This window comes from Pituophis catenifer, unplaced genomic scaffold (genome assembly GCF_029215685.1).
Source record: "Pituophis catenifer annectens isolate HBS135680 unplaced genomic scaffold, rPitCat1.0.hap2 SCAF_3, whole genome shotgun sequence".
Classification (NCBI taxonomy): domain Eukaryota; kingdom Metazoa; phylum Chordata; class Lepidosauria; order Squamata; family Colubridae; genus Pituophis; species Pituophis catenifer.
Genome location: NW_027256883.1, coordinates 209,603,621 through 209,622,976, shown reverse-complemented (window position 1 = coordinate 209,622,976; position 19,356 = coordinate 209,603,621). Strand labels below are relative to the sequence as shown.

The window sequence follows — 19,356 nt, the reverse complement described above, 5'->3', positions numbered from 1 at the left end:
ATGCTGAGCACAATTGTAGCCTTTTTAAGTATTTGGCTTGTCCTCTCCACACCTCTCTTGGCCAGTTTCTGTCCCAGCCGATGTTTGTGTTTCAGGACGACAGTGAGATGTATGCATCTGATGCTGGAGAGCGTTCCCGAAGTCTCACCGCACACAAACGTCCTGTAAGTAATTGTTTTACTTGGGGTTACAATCCTGGGTTCGCTTCTCAAATCAAACTGTGGCACGCGAAGCTTTTCCGAGCCAGTTTAGCCTAGAGAGGGAAACCTGGCTAGGCTTCAGCAGGCTTCTTGTGGCAGATGTGATAGTTAGGATTGCAAAAAATGAATGATTTGCTTCTTCTTCTTTTTTTAATAGCAGGGGAATAAGAGCAAGATACTTTTCAGGGCTGTTCTAACGGCAAACTTTTGAGCAGCAGCCAGAAGTGTTTTACCCAGACAGATAGCTAGATGGCTAGAATGGATAAATAGATATCCTGTTTCCCCCAAAATAAGACATCCCCTGATAATGAACCCAATCCGGCTTTTGAGCGCATGGCAATAAGGCCAAGCGTTTATTTCAGGGATCAAAAAAATTTAAGACAGGCTCTAATTTTCGGGAAAACACGTTAGATAGATAGATAGATGATAGATAGATAGATAGATAGATAGATAGATAGATAGATAGATAGATAGATAGATAGATGATGGATGGATGGATAGATAGACAGACAGACAGACAGACAGACAGACAGACAGACAGACAGACAGACAGACAGAACATCAGGACAACTAGACACAAGGACAGTTTTTTCCCGCATGCCATCACTAAACAACTAATTCCCACAACACTGTCAAACTATTTACTAAGGCTGTATTACTATTATTCTTCTCATCCTTCCTGTTACCTATCTCCTACTTATGACTATAAACTTGTTGCTTGTATCTTTACGACTTATATTGTTTTATACTTATATTGTTTTACGATTTATATTTAGTTTCCTAGTATGATTTGATTGCTTATTTAGCATCCTATCATTATCACTATGTATCTTATGATTCTTGATTTTTATGTACCCTGACAGTTTACGTACCAAAAACAAATTCCTTGTTTGTTGAATAACACTTGGCCAATATTCCATCCTATTCCTATTCCTATTCCTATTCCTATTCCTATTCCTATTCCTATTCCTATTCCTATTCCTATTCTATTCTATTCTATTCTATTCTATTCTATTCTATTCTATTCTATTCTATTCTATTCTATTCTACTCTTATTCCTTATTTCTATTTTATTCTACTCATTCTCATTCTATTCTTATTCCTTATTTCTATTCTATTCTATTCTATTTTATTAAGTCTTAGTCTTAGTCTTAGCCTTATTCTATTGTTATTCCTTATTCCTTTTTCCTTTTTCCTTAATTCTATTCTATTCTATTCTATTCTATTCTATTCTATTCTATTCTATTCTATTCTATTCTATTCTATTCTATTCTGTTCTGTTCTGTTCTATTCTTATTTCTATTCTATTCTATTCTATTCTTATTCCTTATTTCTATACTATTCTATTAAGTCTTAGTCTTAGTCTTAGTCTTAACCTTATTCTATTTTTATTCCTTATTCCTTATTCCTTATTCCTTATTCCTTATTCCTATTCTATTCTATTCTATTCTATTCTATTCTATTCTATTCTATTCCATTCCATTCCATTCCATTCCATTCCATTCCATTCCATTCCATATCCTATCCTATCCTATCCTATCCTATCCTATCCTATCCTATCCTATCCTGTTCCATTCCATTCCATTCCATTCCATTCCATTCTGTGTATGTGTAGATGTAGATGTAGATATTTCTAAATGGGGAGAAGAATGTATTGCTTTCTCTTTATTTCAGCTTCCAGCCCGGGGTGGATTCTATATGTTTTTCTATTTCTTTGATATTTGGGACACCTTGTTTCCTTTTATGTACACCCATTCAGTCAAGACATATTCTTTGGGTTCAACTGTACTTTCGATCAGCAGAAGGAGAACCGTTCATGGCAAGAAACTTCCATGCAAAGACAGTTTAATACATGGCAGGGGTTTCCAAACATGGCAACTTAAGACTTGTGGACTTCAACTCCCAGAATTCCCCAGCCAGCCATGTTGAAGTCCACAAGTCTTAAAGTTACCGTGTTTGGAGACCTCTGGTATAGTTGGAGACCTCTGGTATAGGGAGGGTCTCTCTGCTCGAGCAAGGGGTTGGACTAGTAGACCTCCAAGGTCCCTTCCAGCTCGTACAGTATGTTCTAGAAACACAGCAAGCTTGTTTTAAAAGAATTCATATGGATGTGTTTCCTTGTCCCTGAGGGCATCTTGCAAAGGCCAGAAGGGATGAATGAAAACTTTGTGCGATGGAGAATTGGTGATCCAGGGATAGAGCTTTCGCAAACGGCTGCGAGGGAGATGTGAGTACCTGGGACAGCACGTAGGAAATGTTCCTTTTCGAACCGTTCCAACAGTTACAGCCTTATCACAGGTTTGTGGGGCGTTTCCCCAAATGAGGTGGAAACATGATTTTTTGCGCAGGCTGGTTGGGGCAGGTCCCGTAGCATCGCTTCCGAAGCTTGATTCCATAGTAATAAGCCTTCTGGGTTTTGTGCAGTGGTGAAATCAAAATGTTTTTATTATTGGTTCTGTGGGTGTGGCTTGGTGGGCGTGGTGTGGCTTGGTGGGCGTGGCAGGGGAAGGATACTGCAAAATCTCCATTCCCTCCCCAGTCCTGGGGGAAGAATACTGCAAAATCCCCATTCCCTCCCCACTCCTGGGGGAAGGATATTTGGAAAATCCCCATTCCCTCCCCACTCTGAGGGGAGCCTGAGTGGCGTAGGAGGCTAATGCCTCCTACTAAGGCAGCATTTAACATCCAGCTGCCTGCAATTACTGCGAGTTCAATTCTCACCAGGCTCAAGGTCGACTCAGCCTTCCATCCTTTCTAAGGTAGGTGAAATGAGGACCCAGTTTGTGGAGGCAATAAGCTGACTTTGTATAAATATACAAAAGTATGAAGGCTATTGCTTAACGCATTGTAAGCCGCCCTGAGTCTCTGGAGAAGGGCGGCATATAAAAATAAATAAATAAATTTAAAAAAAAAAACACTCTGGGACCAGCCAGAGGTGGTATTTGCCAGTTTTCTTTACTACTCAAAATTTCCGCTACCGGTTCTCTAGAACCTATCAGAACCTGCTGGATTTCACCCCTGGTTTTGTGTGAATTGGGGGATTTATTTATTTATTTTATTTATTTATTTGTCAAGCATATATAAGGTAACAGGTAAAAGCATAAACATAATTTGAATACATGAAAAGAGTAAAAAGGAACATTAGGACAGGGACGGTAGGCATGCTGGTGCACTTATGTTTATGTTTATGTTTAATAAACGTATATTTATTGCGTGCACTCGTGCATTAAGGGCCTGGAAACTAAAACATATGAAGAGCGGTTGCAGGAATTGGGTATGGCCAGAGTAGAGAAAAGAAGGACTAGGGCGGGACATGATATTCCAGTATTTAAAGGGTTGCCACAAAGAAGAGGGAGTCAATCTATTCTCCAAAGCACCAGATGGCAGGACAAGAAACAATGAATGGAAACTCATCAAGGAGAGAAGCAACCTGGAATTGAGGAGAAACTGCCTAACAGTGAGGACAATCAACCAGTGGAACAGCTTGCCACCAGAAGTTGTGGGTCCTTCATCCCTGGAGGTTTTTAAGAAGAGACTGGACTGCCACTTGTCTGAAATGGTATAGGGTTTCCTGCTTGAGAAGGGGGTTGGACTAGAAGACCTCCAAGGTCCCATCCGACTCTATTTCGATTGATTGAAAAACATGCATCTATTCGTGGCATTCTGTCTGTCAAACTTTTCTGCTCAGATGGGAAGTGAAAAAGAGCAAGCAGCATCAAGTGTGCAACTGGTAGGAAAAGTAAACATAGGATTCCCACATGTTTTAGAGGAGTAGGCTGCACATTCTCTGTCTGCACCCGTTAGAAGAATATAATTTTCAGAAGGCGGTAACAGTTTCCACCTGACTGGGCTGGGCTCTATCCAGGTAGTCCTCGACTTACAGCCAAAATTGAGCTCAAAATTTCTTCTGCTAAGTAAGATGATTGTGAAGTTGAGTTTTGCCCCATTTTACGACTTTTCTTGCCACCGTTAAGTTAATCACTGCAGTTGTTAAGTAAGTAACACGGTTGTTAAGTGAATCTGGCTTTCCCATTGACACTGCTTGTCAGAAGGTCGCAAAAGGGGGGTCACATGACCTCAGGACGTTGCGACCGTCCTAAATATATACTAATTTAACAACCGCGGTGATTCATTTCAACAAATGTGGCAAGAAGGTCGCAAAATGGAGCAAAATTCCCTGAACAACTGTCTCACTTAGCAACAGACATTTTGGGGTCATTTGTGGTCGTAATTCAAGGATCTTGATATTTAAGATAATTAAAAGTATGAGAAGCATGGCTGTATTTTTAAAGAGAGCATTTTGAGAACATATTAGGACAAAATGAATAATCTTTGTTAGGGAAAAAAAATCCACCAGAGATATATCAGGTTGCCTAGATTTAAAATATTCCTCAAGGTTTGCTGTAATTTGAGTCTTCAGAAGAACTGAGAGGAGAGAGAGCTAGTGGAAAATATATGATGTGTGCTTGTCTCTAATTGGAGAACTTAAAAGAGGAAAGGAGGATAGCTAGCCACTATGCAGCTGAGGTGTAAATGAAAAAAAAAACCAAAGTAGAGAGAAAACAAAAATGAAATTTTATCTTGGCTGATATTCATCAAAGATAAATAAGTAGGTTTCCTTTCCCTTCAATCAGTGTTTCTGAAACTTGACCACTTTAAGATGGGTGGACTTCAACTCCCAGAATTCCCCAGTCAGCATGGCTGGCTGGGGAATTCTGGGATTGAAGTCCACCCATCTTAAAAGTAGTCATGTTTCAGAAACACTGCTTAGGCCAGAGGTCTTCAAACTTGGCAGCTTTAAGACTTGTGGACTTCAACTCCCAGAATTCTCCAGCTGGAGAATTCTGGGAGTTGAAGTCCACAAGTCTTAAAGCTGCCAAGTTTGAAGACCTCTGGCTTAGGCCCACCATTTTGTATATTTGAAAAGCCTCAACTACCCGCCTGATATTCCGATAATTTTTTAAAAATCCCATTTACATTTATTTTTATTTATTTCAACATGTGCTCCTTGAACCGTTTCCATCTCGTAACAAAGAACAAGGGATCTGTTCCATGTTTTTAATCAAAGGCCACTTTGCTGCCTCGCAGAAAATACCTCAGATTATCCTAACTTTCCCTAAAGCAAGCCATGCATTTCTCCCTCCCCCCCCTCCTGCTTCTTCCCCAAATTCGGCCAGCAAAGAGAAGCAAATGCACAGGAAACGCAGCTCTTCTGAAAAACAGCCTGCTGGATGAATGACCAAAACTGTCTTTTTGGCACTTCTTCTGCTGCTGGGAGCTTTGGAGGCCCCAAATGTGAAGGGCTGAACGGGTTCCAAGGCGAACAACAGCTGTGGGCCATTTGTGCTCTGCAATTTTCAAACCCAATTAGATCCGTGGCTGGTTTGTTCCACGGCGTCCGTTTGAAGTCCAAGGTCAACTGCGTGGAAAGGAACTCAGCATCGGTCCAGAAAAAAAAACTGAATTGCAGCTTGCAGAGTCGATGGGGGGTGGTGGAATGGGGAGGGGGGCTGGCTTATGCTTGGGTTTCGTGGAAAAGGGGGTCACGGTTGGCTTGAGGTGCATTGGCAACTCAGCGGTGCAGAACCCACAGGTGGGGTCAGCTAATTGACTCAAATGTTGTCTTGCCAAGATGTGGATTTCAAAGCAGAGCATCTGTTTCACTGCTTTCCTTTTTCTTTCTTTCTTTCTTTTTCTTTCTTCTTTCTTTCTTTCTTTCTTTCTTTCTTTCTTTCTTTCTTTCTTCTTCTTTCTTTCTTTCTTTCTTTCTTTCTTTCTTCTTTCTTTCTTTCTTTCTTTCTTTCTTTCTCTTTCTTTCTTTCTTCCCTTCCTTCCTTCCTTCCTTCCTTCCTTCCTTCCTTTCTTTCTTTCTTTCTTTCTTTCTTTCTTCTTTCTTTCCTTTCTTTCTTTCTTTCCTTCCTTTCTTTCTTTCCTTTCTTTTTTCCTTCCTTCCTTCTTTTTTCTCTTTTTTTCTTCTCCCCTTTCAGGGGTGAAATGCTCCCGGTTCAGACCGGATCGCCCGATCCGGTAGCAATGGCGGCGGGTAGTTCAGAGAACCAGTAGCAAAAATCCCTGCGCCCCCCCCATGCCCAGCTGAGCCGCGCAATCATCAGAGGCACTTTTTTTTATTTTTAAAAGCATTTTTTCTACAACCTCTTCGGCCAAAGAGGTTGTACAAAAAATGCTTTTAAAAGTAAAAAAAAAAAAAAAAGTTGGCCACGCCCACAGTCACATTACCCCCCCCCACCAAGCCACGCCCACAGAACTGGTAGTAACAAATTTTACATTTCACCACTGTCCCCTTCCTTTTCTTTCCTTCTTCCTTTCCTTTTCCTTTCTTCTTCCTTCTTTCTATCTTCTTTCCTTTTTCCTCCCTTCCTTTCTTCCTTTCCTTTTTCCTTATCTTCCCTTTCTTTTTGTTCTTTTTTCTTTCCTTTTTATTGTTCCTTCATTTTTCTTCCTTTCTGACTTTTTTTATCTTCTTTTTATTATTTTTATAAATAACTCAAGGCAGCAAGTGTACTTAATATTCCTTCCTCTTCCTATTTTCCCCACAATAACTCTATGAGGTGGGTTGGGTGGAGAGACAGTAACTGGCCCAAAGTCACCCAGCTGGCTTTCATGCCTAAGGCGGGACTAGAACTCACCGTCTCTTGGTGATTAGCTCAGTCACCCAGCCACCTTTTATGCCTAGGGCAGGACTAAAACTCACCGTCTCTTGGTGATTGGCCCAAAATCTTCCAGCTCGCTTTTGTAGCTAAGGCAGGACTGGAACTCACAGTCCCCTGGTGAGTGGCTCAAAGTCACTCAGCTGGCTTTCATGCCTAAGGGACTAGATCACATGACCATATTTTTGTGAGCTCCGTAACACGGCCTCATTTACGGCTCTTTGCAGCAGTCTGCTGTCACCTGACAGTCATGATGGTTTTGGTGAAAACTGGCATATGCTTCCTTTATTTTAGCAAAACCATGCCACTTAATCACCTTGGTGCAGAGGTGGGTTTCAGCAGGTTCTGACCAATTCTAGAGAACCGATAGCGGAAATTTTGAGTAGTTCGGAGAACCGGTAGTAAAAATTCTGACTGGCCCCGCCCCCATCTATTCCATGCCTCCCGAGTCCCAGCTGATTGGGAGGAAATGGGGATTTTGCAGTAACCTTCCCCTGGAGTGGGGTGGGAATGGAGATTTTGCAGTATCCTTCCCCTGCAACGCCACGCCCCACCAAGCCACACCCACAGAACCGGTAGTAAAAAAATTTGAAACCCACCACTGCCTTGGTGTTCGCTTAATGACCACTGCAAAAGAAAGTCCTAAAACCATGGTGGTTTTTAGGATCTTTACAATTTATGTACTCCATTATGGTCATAACTCGAGGATTACCTGTATTCCCACTTCACCGATTCATCTTTTTATTAGAGCCTTTTCAATACAGGTAATCCTCAATTTACAACCGTTCGTTTAGTGACCAAAGTTACAACAGCACTGAAAAAAGGGATTTGTGACCATTTTTCACACTTAACGACCATTGCAGCATCCCCATGGTCACACGATCAAGACTTAGACTGACTCGTATTTATGACGGTTGCAGTGTCCCACAATCGTGTGATCCCTTTTTGCGACCTTCTGACACACAAAATCAAATGGGGGACCCAAATTCATTTAACAACTGGGTTACTAATGTTAACAAGTGCAGTGATTCACTTAACAACCGGGGCAAGAAAGGTTATAAAATGGGGGCAAAACTCGCTTAATTGTCTTGCTCAGCAACAGAAGTTTTGGGCTCAATTGTTGTCGTAAATTGAGGACTACCCGTAGAGCTAATAAGTAGCCTTCAAGACAGGAGACAATTTTGCTAGAAAGTCTGGATTTGAAAGAGGTGATTTCTGCAAAACAAGCCATTTCCAATGCTTTTCTTTTAAATCCACTTTTATTTCTCTAGCTAGCCAGAGTTTTCTTTTGACCTAATCTGTTCCTAGTTGCAGACTCAATGTTTGCGAACTGGCATTGGGTTTCTTCCAAGATCTGGCCCCTTGTTTATCTTGGAGACGGGATTGAATTAAAAAGTTTCTTTCCTGCTGTGCAATCTGAATATTAAACAGAGCCAGATCAAGATAAAAAGTATTTGTAGGGAGGGGCAAAGAAAGAAAGAAATATCCCTGAGGCCTTTTAGCAAAAGTTTTAGCTGCCTTTGACCATCCAGCCAGATGTTCAGGCGGGCTGCGAGTACAGACAGTGCAAAAGAAGCAGAAGAAACAGTAGATCACAGACTCAGCTGCTCGTGCAAAAAGATCGCAAAAGCTGATTACAAAACAACCCCTCACACCGAGGCCAAAATGAGTCACTCGAACATCTGTAAAAATTATCCTGCGCCGGTCCTGAAAACGGGTGGGAATTATAAGGGATGAAAATATGTTAAACACGAACAGGTTAAAAGGTTGTGAGATTTTCCGATACAGGTAGTCCTCAACTCACGACCACAACTGACACCCCCCCAAAAAAATTATGTCGCTAAGTGAGACATCTGTTGAGTCAATTTTAAGCCCATTTTCATGATCTCCCTTGCCACAGTTGTTTTTAAGTCAGGGGTCAGCAACCTCAAACCCTCAAAGAGCCACAGAGGTCCTAACCGGAAGCCGCCCATTCAATTCTGGAGCCGACCGGAAGTCCAGTTCCCCCACCATAGAGTCTCCTCCTAGTGCGGTGTCCTTTTTCCTCTACCTGTCCTAACCAAAAGCCCTATCAATTGTGGAGCCGACTACATTAAAACCGTTCATAGAGTCTCCTCCTGGCACGCCATGCTTCCCCCTCCCCAAACCGGAAGCTCCTCTCAAAATTGTGGTGCCGACCAGCAACAGGGAGCCGCAGCAGAAGGATGAAAGAGCCACATGCAGCTCTGGAGCTGCAGGTTGCTGACTGCTGTTTTAAGTAAATCGCTGTATTGTTAAGTGAATAACAACACCGTTGTAAACTGAATCTGGGTTCCCCGTTGATTTCGTTGGTCAGAAGGGCGCAAAAGGGGATTAGGTGATCCCGGGGCGCTAGAACCGTCATAAATATGAGCCGGTTGCCAAGCACCTGAATTTTGATCACGTGACCACGGGGTTGCTGCAATGGACATTAAATGTGAGAAACAGGTCATAAGTCACTTGTAGAAACTTGACTCACAAAACGGCATATTGAATTGCTTTTGAACAAAAGAAAGTGTGGGTAATTGAGGTGGCAATATTAGGAGATTGTGCAGCTAGTCCTCAACTTACAACAGTTCATTTAGAGACCGTTCAAAGTTACAACAGCGCTGAACAAAGTGACTTAGGACCGTTTTTCACACTTATGACCTTTGCAGCATCCCCATGGTCGCGTGATCAGAATTCGGATGCTTGGCAACTGGTTCATATTTGTGATGGTTGCCCAATCCCGGAGTCATATGATCTCCTTTTGCAACCTTCTAACAAGCAAAATCAAAGGGGATGCCAGATTCACTTAACAACCAGGTTGCTAACTTAACAACTGCAATGATACACTTAACAGCTGTGGCAAGAAAAACGAGTCAAAAAATGAGTCAAAACTCCCTCAACGAATTCTCACTCAACGACAGAAATGTTGGGCTCAATCAGGGGTGAAATGCTCTCGGTTCGGACCGGATCACCTGATCCGGTAGTGATGGCGGGTGGTGGTCGGAGAACCGGTAGCAAAAATCCCTGCGCCCCCCCCCCCTTGCTCAGCTGAGCCGCAGGATCATCAGAGGGTTTTTTTTTTCTTTTAAAAGCATTTTTTCTACTACCTCTTCCTACGAAAAAATGCTTTTAAAAGTAAAAAAAAAAAGCCTCTGATGATCGTGCGGCTCAGCTGGGATCACCAGAGGCTTTTCAAAGCATTTTTTTCTGCAACCTCTTGGCTGAAGAAGTGGTTAAAAAAATGCTTTGAAAAGTCTCTGACGATCCCAGCTGAGTTGCCTGATCGGCAGAGGCTTTTCAAAGCATTAGAAAAAATGCTTTGAAAAGTTAAAAAAAAAAAAAGTTGGCCACGCCTACTCAGTCACATTACCCGCCACCACCAAGCCACGCCCACAGAACCGGTAGTAACACATTTTACATTTCACCCCTGGGAGAACCTAATGCGAATGAAGGCCGACACCAGCTAAAGAACTGGCAACACTGTTAAACATACAATAATAACTCTGGATTGTGGGTGTTGCACTATCTGGAGACAGCAAAATAGAGGGGAAAGAAATGGGGGTGGGGCGGAATGCAAAGACCTGCAAATAGAAATAGAATGACTAAGGCAGACGAAAGCAAAGGCAGCACCAATAATTATAGGCGCCTTGGGTGCAATCCCAAAACATCTGGAACACCACTGCAACACCACCCACATTGACAAAATCCACATCACAGGTAGTCCTCGACTTAACAACAGTTCGTTTAGTGACCAAAGTGACCATGGCACTGAAAAAAAGTGACTTATGATTGGTTGGCACACTTCCCCATGGTCAGGTGGACAAAATTCAGATGCTCGGCAACTGACTCATATATATGACGGTGGCAATGTCCCAGGGTCATGTGATCCCCTTTTGCAACCTTCTGACAAGCACAGTCAATGGAGAAGCCCGGATTCGCTTAACAACCGTGTTACTCGCTTAACAACCACCATGATTCACTTAACACAGCAATAAATGGTCGTAAAATGCTGCAAAATTCACTTAACAGATGTCTCGCTTAGCAACAGAAATGGGGGGGAGGCTCTATCCTGGTCGTAAATAGAGGATTACTGGTAGCCAATCACAAAAGCGAGTCGTTTTGCTTATTGTCAGCATTTCCTTGCAAGATGGAAGTTAAGAAACTTTGTACAATTTAAGACAGTGCAATGCACATTGCACCTGGGCAGGGGTGCATTTTCCAAACTTTGCAGGCCGCTGCCATTGAGAGGCTGATCAATTTTTAATCCGAATCGGGTCTCCTTCAGGCTTGGAGGCTCTTTTATTTTGAACCTGGTCTTGCAATTTGAAGATTAGGGCAAGGGGACCTCTGAGCATGGGCCGAGCGCTCCACTTGCACCAAGGATTTTCCCCACTTCAGAGCATATGCTTATGATCCTGCAAGGAAAGGGGAGGCGACCCTGCCCAAGGTTTTCCCAGTTTTGCAGGAAATGAGGAACGGTGCTTTAATCCGAAGCAAACGACGGCTGCAATCGTAACATCAGACAGGGAAAGATCCTTGGACAAGCACAAAATCCACGTTTGCAAGGTTGTGAGAATGCAGGTTTAAAAAAAAAAAGCACGGGTCCCTCCTGAAACCGCGTTGACGTAACGTCACTCTGCCCTCTGAATGCGACTCGGCGTGACTCCGATTTGAATACGATCAAACTGAGCTGGGCGGGGAGATAAAGCAGCCTCATTTGCATTCAGTGCGACCGTGATGCTTTGCGAGGCACAATCCGCGCGGCTCCCCGTCATTTTTTGCAATTTATCCTTTCGTGTGAAAGGCGCGGTTATTAAAACCGACGGGAACGGTTGCAAAGGTATTTGTCTCTACGGGATGACACGTGTTTTAAGAAGGGCTCTTTTGTCGCCGTAACGTTTGTAGCGCTCGCCACCGTAGCGGTTCGCGTCGGAGAGGCTGAAAAGTCATACTCTGGTTTCTCTTCAGATCGTATAAATCTTTCGCCTTTTACTAAAGATTTCCGTGGAGAGGAACATTTATGAGTTTCGATTAATTTTTTGAGGCCTTGCTTCGGTAGGGCTACCTTTGCCTGGTTCCAAAAATAGAGAGAAAATTATGAGTGGGCTTTACACTTCCTCTTTCTAGCTCTTCGTTTCACAGAGTGTTTTTCTGCGCGTCATTTATTGCTCAATTACATTGCAATGTCTATATAACTGAGAAATATTTTCTTTCGGCGTTAACTTCCATGGCTTGTTGGATTCCCAATTTCTGATCTATGGACCTGACACTCTGCAGCATAAGCAAGCTAGATTCAGGCAGCCCACAAAACCACACCAGCCCTAGTCCACGAACTGGTTGGTGCCTGGTGCCCAAGTGGTTGAGGGCCACTGCTGCAGCTGACCTACCAGATAACCAGGGCAGGCGTATCAAATTCAATTTCATTGAGGGCCATATCAGGGCTGTGGTTGACCTGGAGGAAGGGGGTGAGAGGACATGGCTGACTGGGTGGGCATGGCCAGATGAGTGGGCGTGATCATCTTGACACCACTCTCCAAACTGCTGGCATGTTTCCACTTTGCATTGGGTAGACCGGGACGAAGGACATTTTCCAGGATGGCCCCACGTTGCTGGCTGGATCTGGCCCAAAGACCTCAAGTTTGACACCCCTGATCTAGGCATTATCTTGCATCTTTGCATTTGGCCGGATCCCAAAGGGGTGGGGGGGCTGGCTGGGGTAGGTTTCTCAATGGAACGGTAGGTTTCTCAATGGAATAGGTCCTTAAATACCTCTCAATTGCTTTTCTTATTGGTTCAAGGAATAATAATGGATATTTGTTGGTTGGTTTGTAAAACGTATATAGGACCATAGGGCTGGAAAGAGACCTTGGAGATCTTCCAGTCCAGAGGCCCCCAACCCTTTCCGGCTCTGTGGACTGGCAGCGGGGGTGGGGGAGGGGATGGTTTTGGGCACACGCCCGTTGCTTACACAAATGGAGCTTCATGGGTTAGCCTGCAGCTTTGACACCTGGGTGCCAACGGGCCGCCGTCTGGTACCAGACTGTGGCCCACGGATTGGGGACACTGTCCAATCCCTTGCCCAAGGTAGGAGGGGGTCATACCATCCCATAAAATATGGATGCCCAATCTTTTCTCGAAAATCTCCTGCAATGTAGCACTTCCAACTTCTGAAGACCGGAGGGCCCACTGGTTAATTGTTCTGTCAGCAAATTTCTCCTTATTTCTAGGTTGTTTCTCACCTTGATTAATGTCCATCTGTTGCTTCTTATCCTGCCTTCTGGTGCTTTGAGAAATAGGTTGACCCCCCCCCTCTTGTGGAATCTCCTCAAATACTGGAAATCAGTTATCACAGAGGTCTTCAAACTTGTCAGGTTTACCACTTGTGGACTTCAACTCTCAGAATTGTCCAGCCAGCTATACTGTTTGTATACAATGTATACAGCTATACTGTAAAGCTGCCAAGTTTGAAGACCTCCGAGTTATCATGTCATTCCTAACCCTTTTCTTCTTTGGGCCAGACATAACCTAAGTTCTTTTAACCATTCATTATACAATTTATCCTGCAAAGCCCTCAATCATCTTGGTTGCTCTTCTCTGCACTCTTTCTAGAGTCTCAGCATCGTTTCTACATCGTGGCATCCAAAGTTGTCGTGGCAACCAAAATTGGTCGAAGCCAATGCAAATGAGGCCACTCATCTCCCCGCCTCCCCGCTCAGTTTGGATGAGGTTTAATGCTTTGTTGGCGAGTAAAGTTCGGCGTTCAGATCGGACGCCAATCAATCAAAAAAGTGACAATCAGGATGCAAAACTGACGTCAACTACGTGAGGTCTTTTTTTTTTTTTTTTGAAGCGGGTGTAACTTTTCCTCCGCATCGTTATCAAAGGAGAAAAGCCTCGTTTAGCTGACGTCACTCTGCACCCACCTTTAGGCGGTCTGAACGCCGATCTTTGCTCGCCAGCAAAGCATTAAACCTCATTCAAACTGAGCGGGGAGGCGGGGAGATGAGTAGCCTCATTTGCATTTGCTTCTACCGTGATGCTTTGCGAGGAGGAAAGGCTGCGATTCTGCCGCCTTTGGCTGCACCGTTTCACTTCGTGCGAAAGTTTCGGTTCTAGAACCGGCGGAAATCTTCAAAAATGCCTTTTTGTTAACCCACGGACACGTATTTGGCCGCGGTCGCGCGGGACGCTGTAACTTCAGTGTTCATAGCCGCCGTAGGGCTTGGTGTCAGTGACACCACAAAGCATACTCTGGTTTCTCTTCAGATCGTATAAATCTTTCGCCTTTTACTAAAGATTTCCGTGGAGAGGAACATTTATGAGTTTCGATTAATTTTTTGAGGCCTTGCTTCGGTAGGGCTACCTTTGCCTGGTTCCAAAAATAGAGAGGAAAAACTTACGAATCGGATACGGACCTTCCTTCTCTTTAGGAGTGAGGTATTTTGACTGGTGCGTGCCAATTGCTGCTCATTTTCTTTATAATATCTGGATGGCTGAGAAAAGAAACCCCTCACCTTGCAATAAACCGACACTGGGCCACACAAAGAAGTACACGTACCTAGTACACAAAACCACACCACCTGCTCCACGAATTGACAGCCACTGCTGCAGCTGATCTAGGGCAGGGGTGTCATTCAGTTTCATTGAGGGCCACATCAGCCCTGAGATAGGAGGGGGGTGAACAGGCGTGGGTGACTGGATCGGCGTGGCCATCGCAACCCCATCTCAACACCATTCCCCCCCCTTATGATTTCTATAACAGCTAAGATATATAATATATTCTAATTGTGCCCTTATCCACTGCAAAACAACATATATCCTTGAATAGGTTTATTCCCTTTGCCTTCCATCAACACTGATTTTATAAAATCCCCCCATATTTCATTATAATTGTTTGCTTTAATCATCCCTTTTTAAAATTTAGTTTCTGTTGTTAATTTATCATTTGTTGCCATACTCCAAATTTCTTTATTCATTTCGTCCCCAATATTTAGCCATCACTAATCTAGCTGCCATTATCAAATTTACAATCTTTTTTTGTTTCCTTTATATCCGTTGTTCCACCAGCAACAATAATAAAATAACTTGGACATATCTAAATTTACATTCAAAAGTGCTCTAATTTCTCTAACCATACTTTTTGTGCACATCACAATCCCACCACAGGTGTTTATATGTTCCGACCTCTTTCTTGCACCTCCAGCAAATATTTGTATATTTACCAGCTATATGATTTAGTTTTAAGTGGTATTAAGTACCACCTCCATATCACTTTATACCCTTTTTGAACGGGCGATACCACAATGCTTTACTTATTCTTTCTCTTTTACAATACACCTCCAGCAACCTCTGTATTTGCTTTAATTCTTCATCCAAAAATTTAATGGGCAACATCCAAAACAAAAAATTAATTTTTGGCAAAACTTTCATTTTTATCATTGCAATGCTTCCGAACCATGATAATTTTACTTCCTCCTATTAATCAACTTTATCTTTCATATCTTTCTTTTCCTCCGCATCGTTATCAAAGGAGAAAAGCCTCGTTTAGCTGAGGTCACTCTGCACCCACTTTTAGGCGATCTGAACGCCGATCTTTACTCGCCAACAAAGCATTAACCCTCATTCAAACTGAGCGCGGAGGCGGGGAGATGAGTAGTCTCATTTGCATTTGCTTCAACCGTGATGCTTTGGGAAGAGTAAGGACCCGAGACTCTTCCGTGATGGATGCTCGGTTTCGCTTCGTGCGAAGGTCTCGGTTCTAGAACCGACGGGAACGTTCGGAAATGCCTTTTTGTTCACCCATGGACACGTGTTTGGCCGCCGTCTTGTGGGTCACTATAATCTCAGTGTCCATTGCTGTCCTAGAGTTCGGTGTCGGTTAGTTTTAATGGCAACCGGACGTGAATTTCTCTTTGGATGCGGAGTGGTTCAAGGAATTTTTGGAGGCCCGTTGGTAGGGCTCCCTTCACCTGGTTGTAAAAATAGCGAAGGCGAAACTTGCCTCTTTTTTCTCTCTTCCTACGTGTATTTTGAAAGAGATAGTTTCTGTCTGCCAATTATAGCTCGTTCGCATTGTAATATCTTCTTGGGTCCGAATGGGAGCAAAATCGTTTCCTTCTCCCTTCGTTTTTTTCGAATGGCTCGTGGGTCCCCGATGCAGGCAGAGTGCATAACTACCCAACGCTCTGCGGTGGCAGCCAAAAAAGCCAAAGCAATCCTAAACTGCATTAACAAGGATACAATCAAGATCAAGTGAGGTATTAATACCACTCTCTAAAGCCTTAGTAAGATCACACCAAGAATCCTGCACTGGTCACCACGCTATAAAAAAGATGTTGAGAGAGACTATAAAGAGTGCAGAGAAGAGCAAGAAAGATGATTTGTGACACCCCCTCAAATACTGGAAGACTGCTATCATGTATCACTCCTAATCCTTTTCTTCCTTGGGCCAGACATAGCTAAACTCTTTTAACCATTCATCATACAATTTACCCTGCGGACCCTTGAATCATCTTGGTTGCTCTTCTCTGCATTCTTTCTAGGGTCTCAGCATCATTTTTACATCCTGGCAACCAAAACTTGGCCGCAGTTTTCCAAGTGTGGCATTAGAAAGTGGTATTAACGCTTCACGGGATCTTGATTCTATCTCGCTGTTGATGCAGCCTGGGAGTCCAGTGGCTTTTCTGGCAACTGCGGGCTCCACCATGAATGCAAGGCGTCCCGCGCGACCGCGCCTAAACACGTGTCCCTGGGTTAACAAGAGGCTTTTTCGAATATTCCCGCCGGTTGCAGAACTGGCACTTTCCCACGAAGCGAAACGGTGCGTCCATCACGGCCGAATCGCAGCCTTTCCTCCTCGCAAAGCATCACGGTCGAAGCCAATGCAAATGAGGCTGCTCATCGCCCCGCCTCCCCGCTCAGTTCGTTCTCCGTTGGCTGCTATGCTAGCGATAAACCTGGGCGATCAAAGCGGAGTCACGCCTCAAGTGACAATCAGGATGCAAAACTGACGTCAGCTACGTGAGATCTTTTTTTTTTTTTTGAAACATAACTTTTCCTCCGCATCGTTATCAAAGGAGAAAAGCCTCGTTTAGCTGACGTCACTCTGCACCCACTTTTAGGCGATCAGAATCTTGACTCGCCAACAAAGCGTTAACCCTCATTCAAACTGAGCGGGGAGGCGGGGAGATGAGTAACTTCATTTGCATTTGCTTCAACCGTGATGCTTTGCGAAGAGGAAGGACCCGCGATTCTCCCGTGATGGATGCTCCGTTTCGCTTGGTGCGAAAGTCCCGTTTCTAGAACCGGCGGGAATGTTAGAAAAAGCCTCTTTCTTCACCCAAGAACACGTGTTGAGCCGCGGTCTCGCGGGACGATATAACCTTGGTGTCCATCGTCGCCGTAGGGCTCGGTGTCGGTGGAAGTAAACACTATACTCTGGTTTCTCTTCAGATCGTATAAATCTTTCGCCTTTTACTAAAGATTTCCGTGGAGAGGAACATTTATGAGTTTCGATTAATTTTTTGAGGCCTTGCTTCGGTAGGGCTACCTTTACCTGGTTTCAAAAACAGAAAAATATTTAAAAATTGCCTATAGAGTTTTCCTCTTTAATTTGTAGTTTAAGAGTCACAGTGTTTTGGCGTGTGGCTGCCAATTCTTTCTCATTTGCATTATATCTGGATAGCTGAGAAAGGACCACCCCACCCTTCTATGGACGCACACCGGCCCGCACAATTAAGATACATGCAAGCAGCACACAAAACAACTCTGCTCCACAAACCGTTTGGCACCTGGCGCCCAAATGGTTGAGGGCGGCTGCTGCAGCTGACCTAGGGCAGTGGTGTCAAATTCAATTTCATTGGCTGCATCAGGGCTGAGGGGGGGGGAGGGGAGTGGGCGTGGCCGACTGAGTGGGCGTGGCCATCTTTACGTTCCTCTCCAAACTGCTGGCATGTTTCCACTGCGCATTGATTGAGTAGACCAGGCCGAAGCGACACAGGCCGGCCCTTATATTTTCCAGGATGGCCCCACATCACTGGCCGGATTGGGCACCCAGGCCTTAAATTTGGCACCCTTGATCTAGGCATTTTCTTGCATCTTTGCATTTGGATGGATCCCTAAAGGGGGGCACTGCCTGGGGTAGGTTCATCAATGGAATATGTCCTTAAATACCTCTCATTTGCTTTTCCTATTGGTGCAAGGAACAATCATGGATTATTTGTTGGTTTTTTATTGATTTTAAATACAAGTAATGCAAACTATACAAACATATACATCTAAATCTAAATACAAAAAAAGAATAAGAAAAAAATTACAAATAATACCATGTATCCCCACCCCAGGAGGCCATTCCCCCCCCTTATATTTCTTTTTCTGTAACAGCTAAAAGATATACAATATATTCTAATTCTGTCCTTATCCCCTCCAAAACATATATTCTTGACTAGATTTATTCCCTTTGCCTTCCACCAACACCCCCAACACCCATATTTCATTTTAATTGTTTGCTTTAATCATCCCTTTTTAAAATTTAATTTCTGTTCTTAATTTATCATTTGTTGCCATACTCCAAATTTCATTGTACCATTCATTTTCTTGACTATCCCAATTTCGTCCCCAATATTTTGCCATCACTAATGTAGCTGCCATTATCAAATTTACAACCATTTCTTTTTTTGTTTCGTTTATGTGTGGTGTTCCATCAGGAACAATAATAGAATAATTTAGACATGTCTAAATTTACATTCAAAAGTGCTCCAATTTCTCTAAACACCATGTCCCATGTTTTTCTGCACTATGTTCTGATTTGTTTCTTGCACCTCCAACAAATATTTGTATATTTACCATTTATTTGATTTAGTTTAAGTGGTGATAAGTACCACCTCCATATCACTTTATATCCACTTTCCTTAACTCTGACATATTCTTATATACTCTTCTATTCCAAATATTTTTCCAATCATTGGCATTTATTTCTCCGAAATCTGATTCCCAAATTAATTTTAAACCTTTTGCCTGCTCTTCTAATTCAGTTAATATTCTATATATTTTCCCAATTCTTCCTTTACCTATATATTCTTCATTCACCTCACATTCTTTTATAATCATTTCAAATTTTGTTAACTGTCTTATCTTTCTCCTCAAATCTTTCTTCCACTTTTATCCATTTTTCTAATTGGAATAGAATAGAATAGAATAATAGAATAGAATAGAATAGAATAGAATAGAATAGAATAGAATAGAATAGAATAGAATAGAATAGAATAGAATAGAATAGAATTTTATTAGCCAAGTGTGATTGGACACACAAGGAATCTGTCTTGCATATGCTCTCGGTGTACATAAAAGAAAAGATACATTTGTCAAGAATCACATGATAAGGTACAACACTTAATGACAGACATAGGGAACAAATAAACAATCAAATCATATTAGGGAAACAGTCAATATAAATCGTAAGGATACCAGCAACAGGGTTACAG

At 43.0% G+C, this 19,356-nt stretch overlaps 1 protein-coding gene and 3 non-coding genes across 4 annotated transcripts in view; all 4 read left to right on the top strand.

The window, feature by feature from the left end:
- Positions 1-19,356, top strand: part of LOC139314498 (peroxidasin-like) — a 125,115-nt gene continuing 105,759 nt past the window's right edge. The window contains exon 1 of the mRNA XM_070940149.1: positions 1-164. Within this exon, the coding sequence (XP_070796250.1) occupies positions 1-164 (164 nt within the window). The remainder of the gene's footprint in view (positions 165-19,356) is intronic.
- On the top strand, positions 11,823-11,937 carry LOC139316056 (U5 spliceosomal RNA). Its single transcript, XR_011600313.1, has one exon. It is a non-coding gene; the product is annotated as a U5 spliceosomal RNA (small nuclear RNA).
- On the top strand, positions 14,121-14,235 carry LOC139316055 (U5 spliceosomal RNA). Its single transcript, XR_011600312.1, has one exon. It is a non-coding gene; the product is annotated as a U5 spliceosomal RNA (small nuclear RNA).
- On the top strand, positions 17,307-17,421 carry LOC139316054 (U5 spliceosomal RNA). The gene has a single exon (XR_011600311.1). It is a non-coding gene; the product is annotated as a U5 spliceosomal RNA (small nuclear RNA).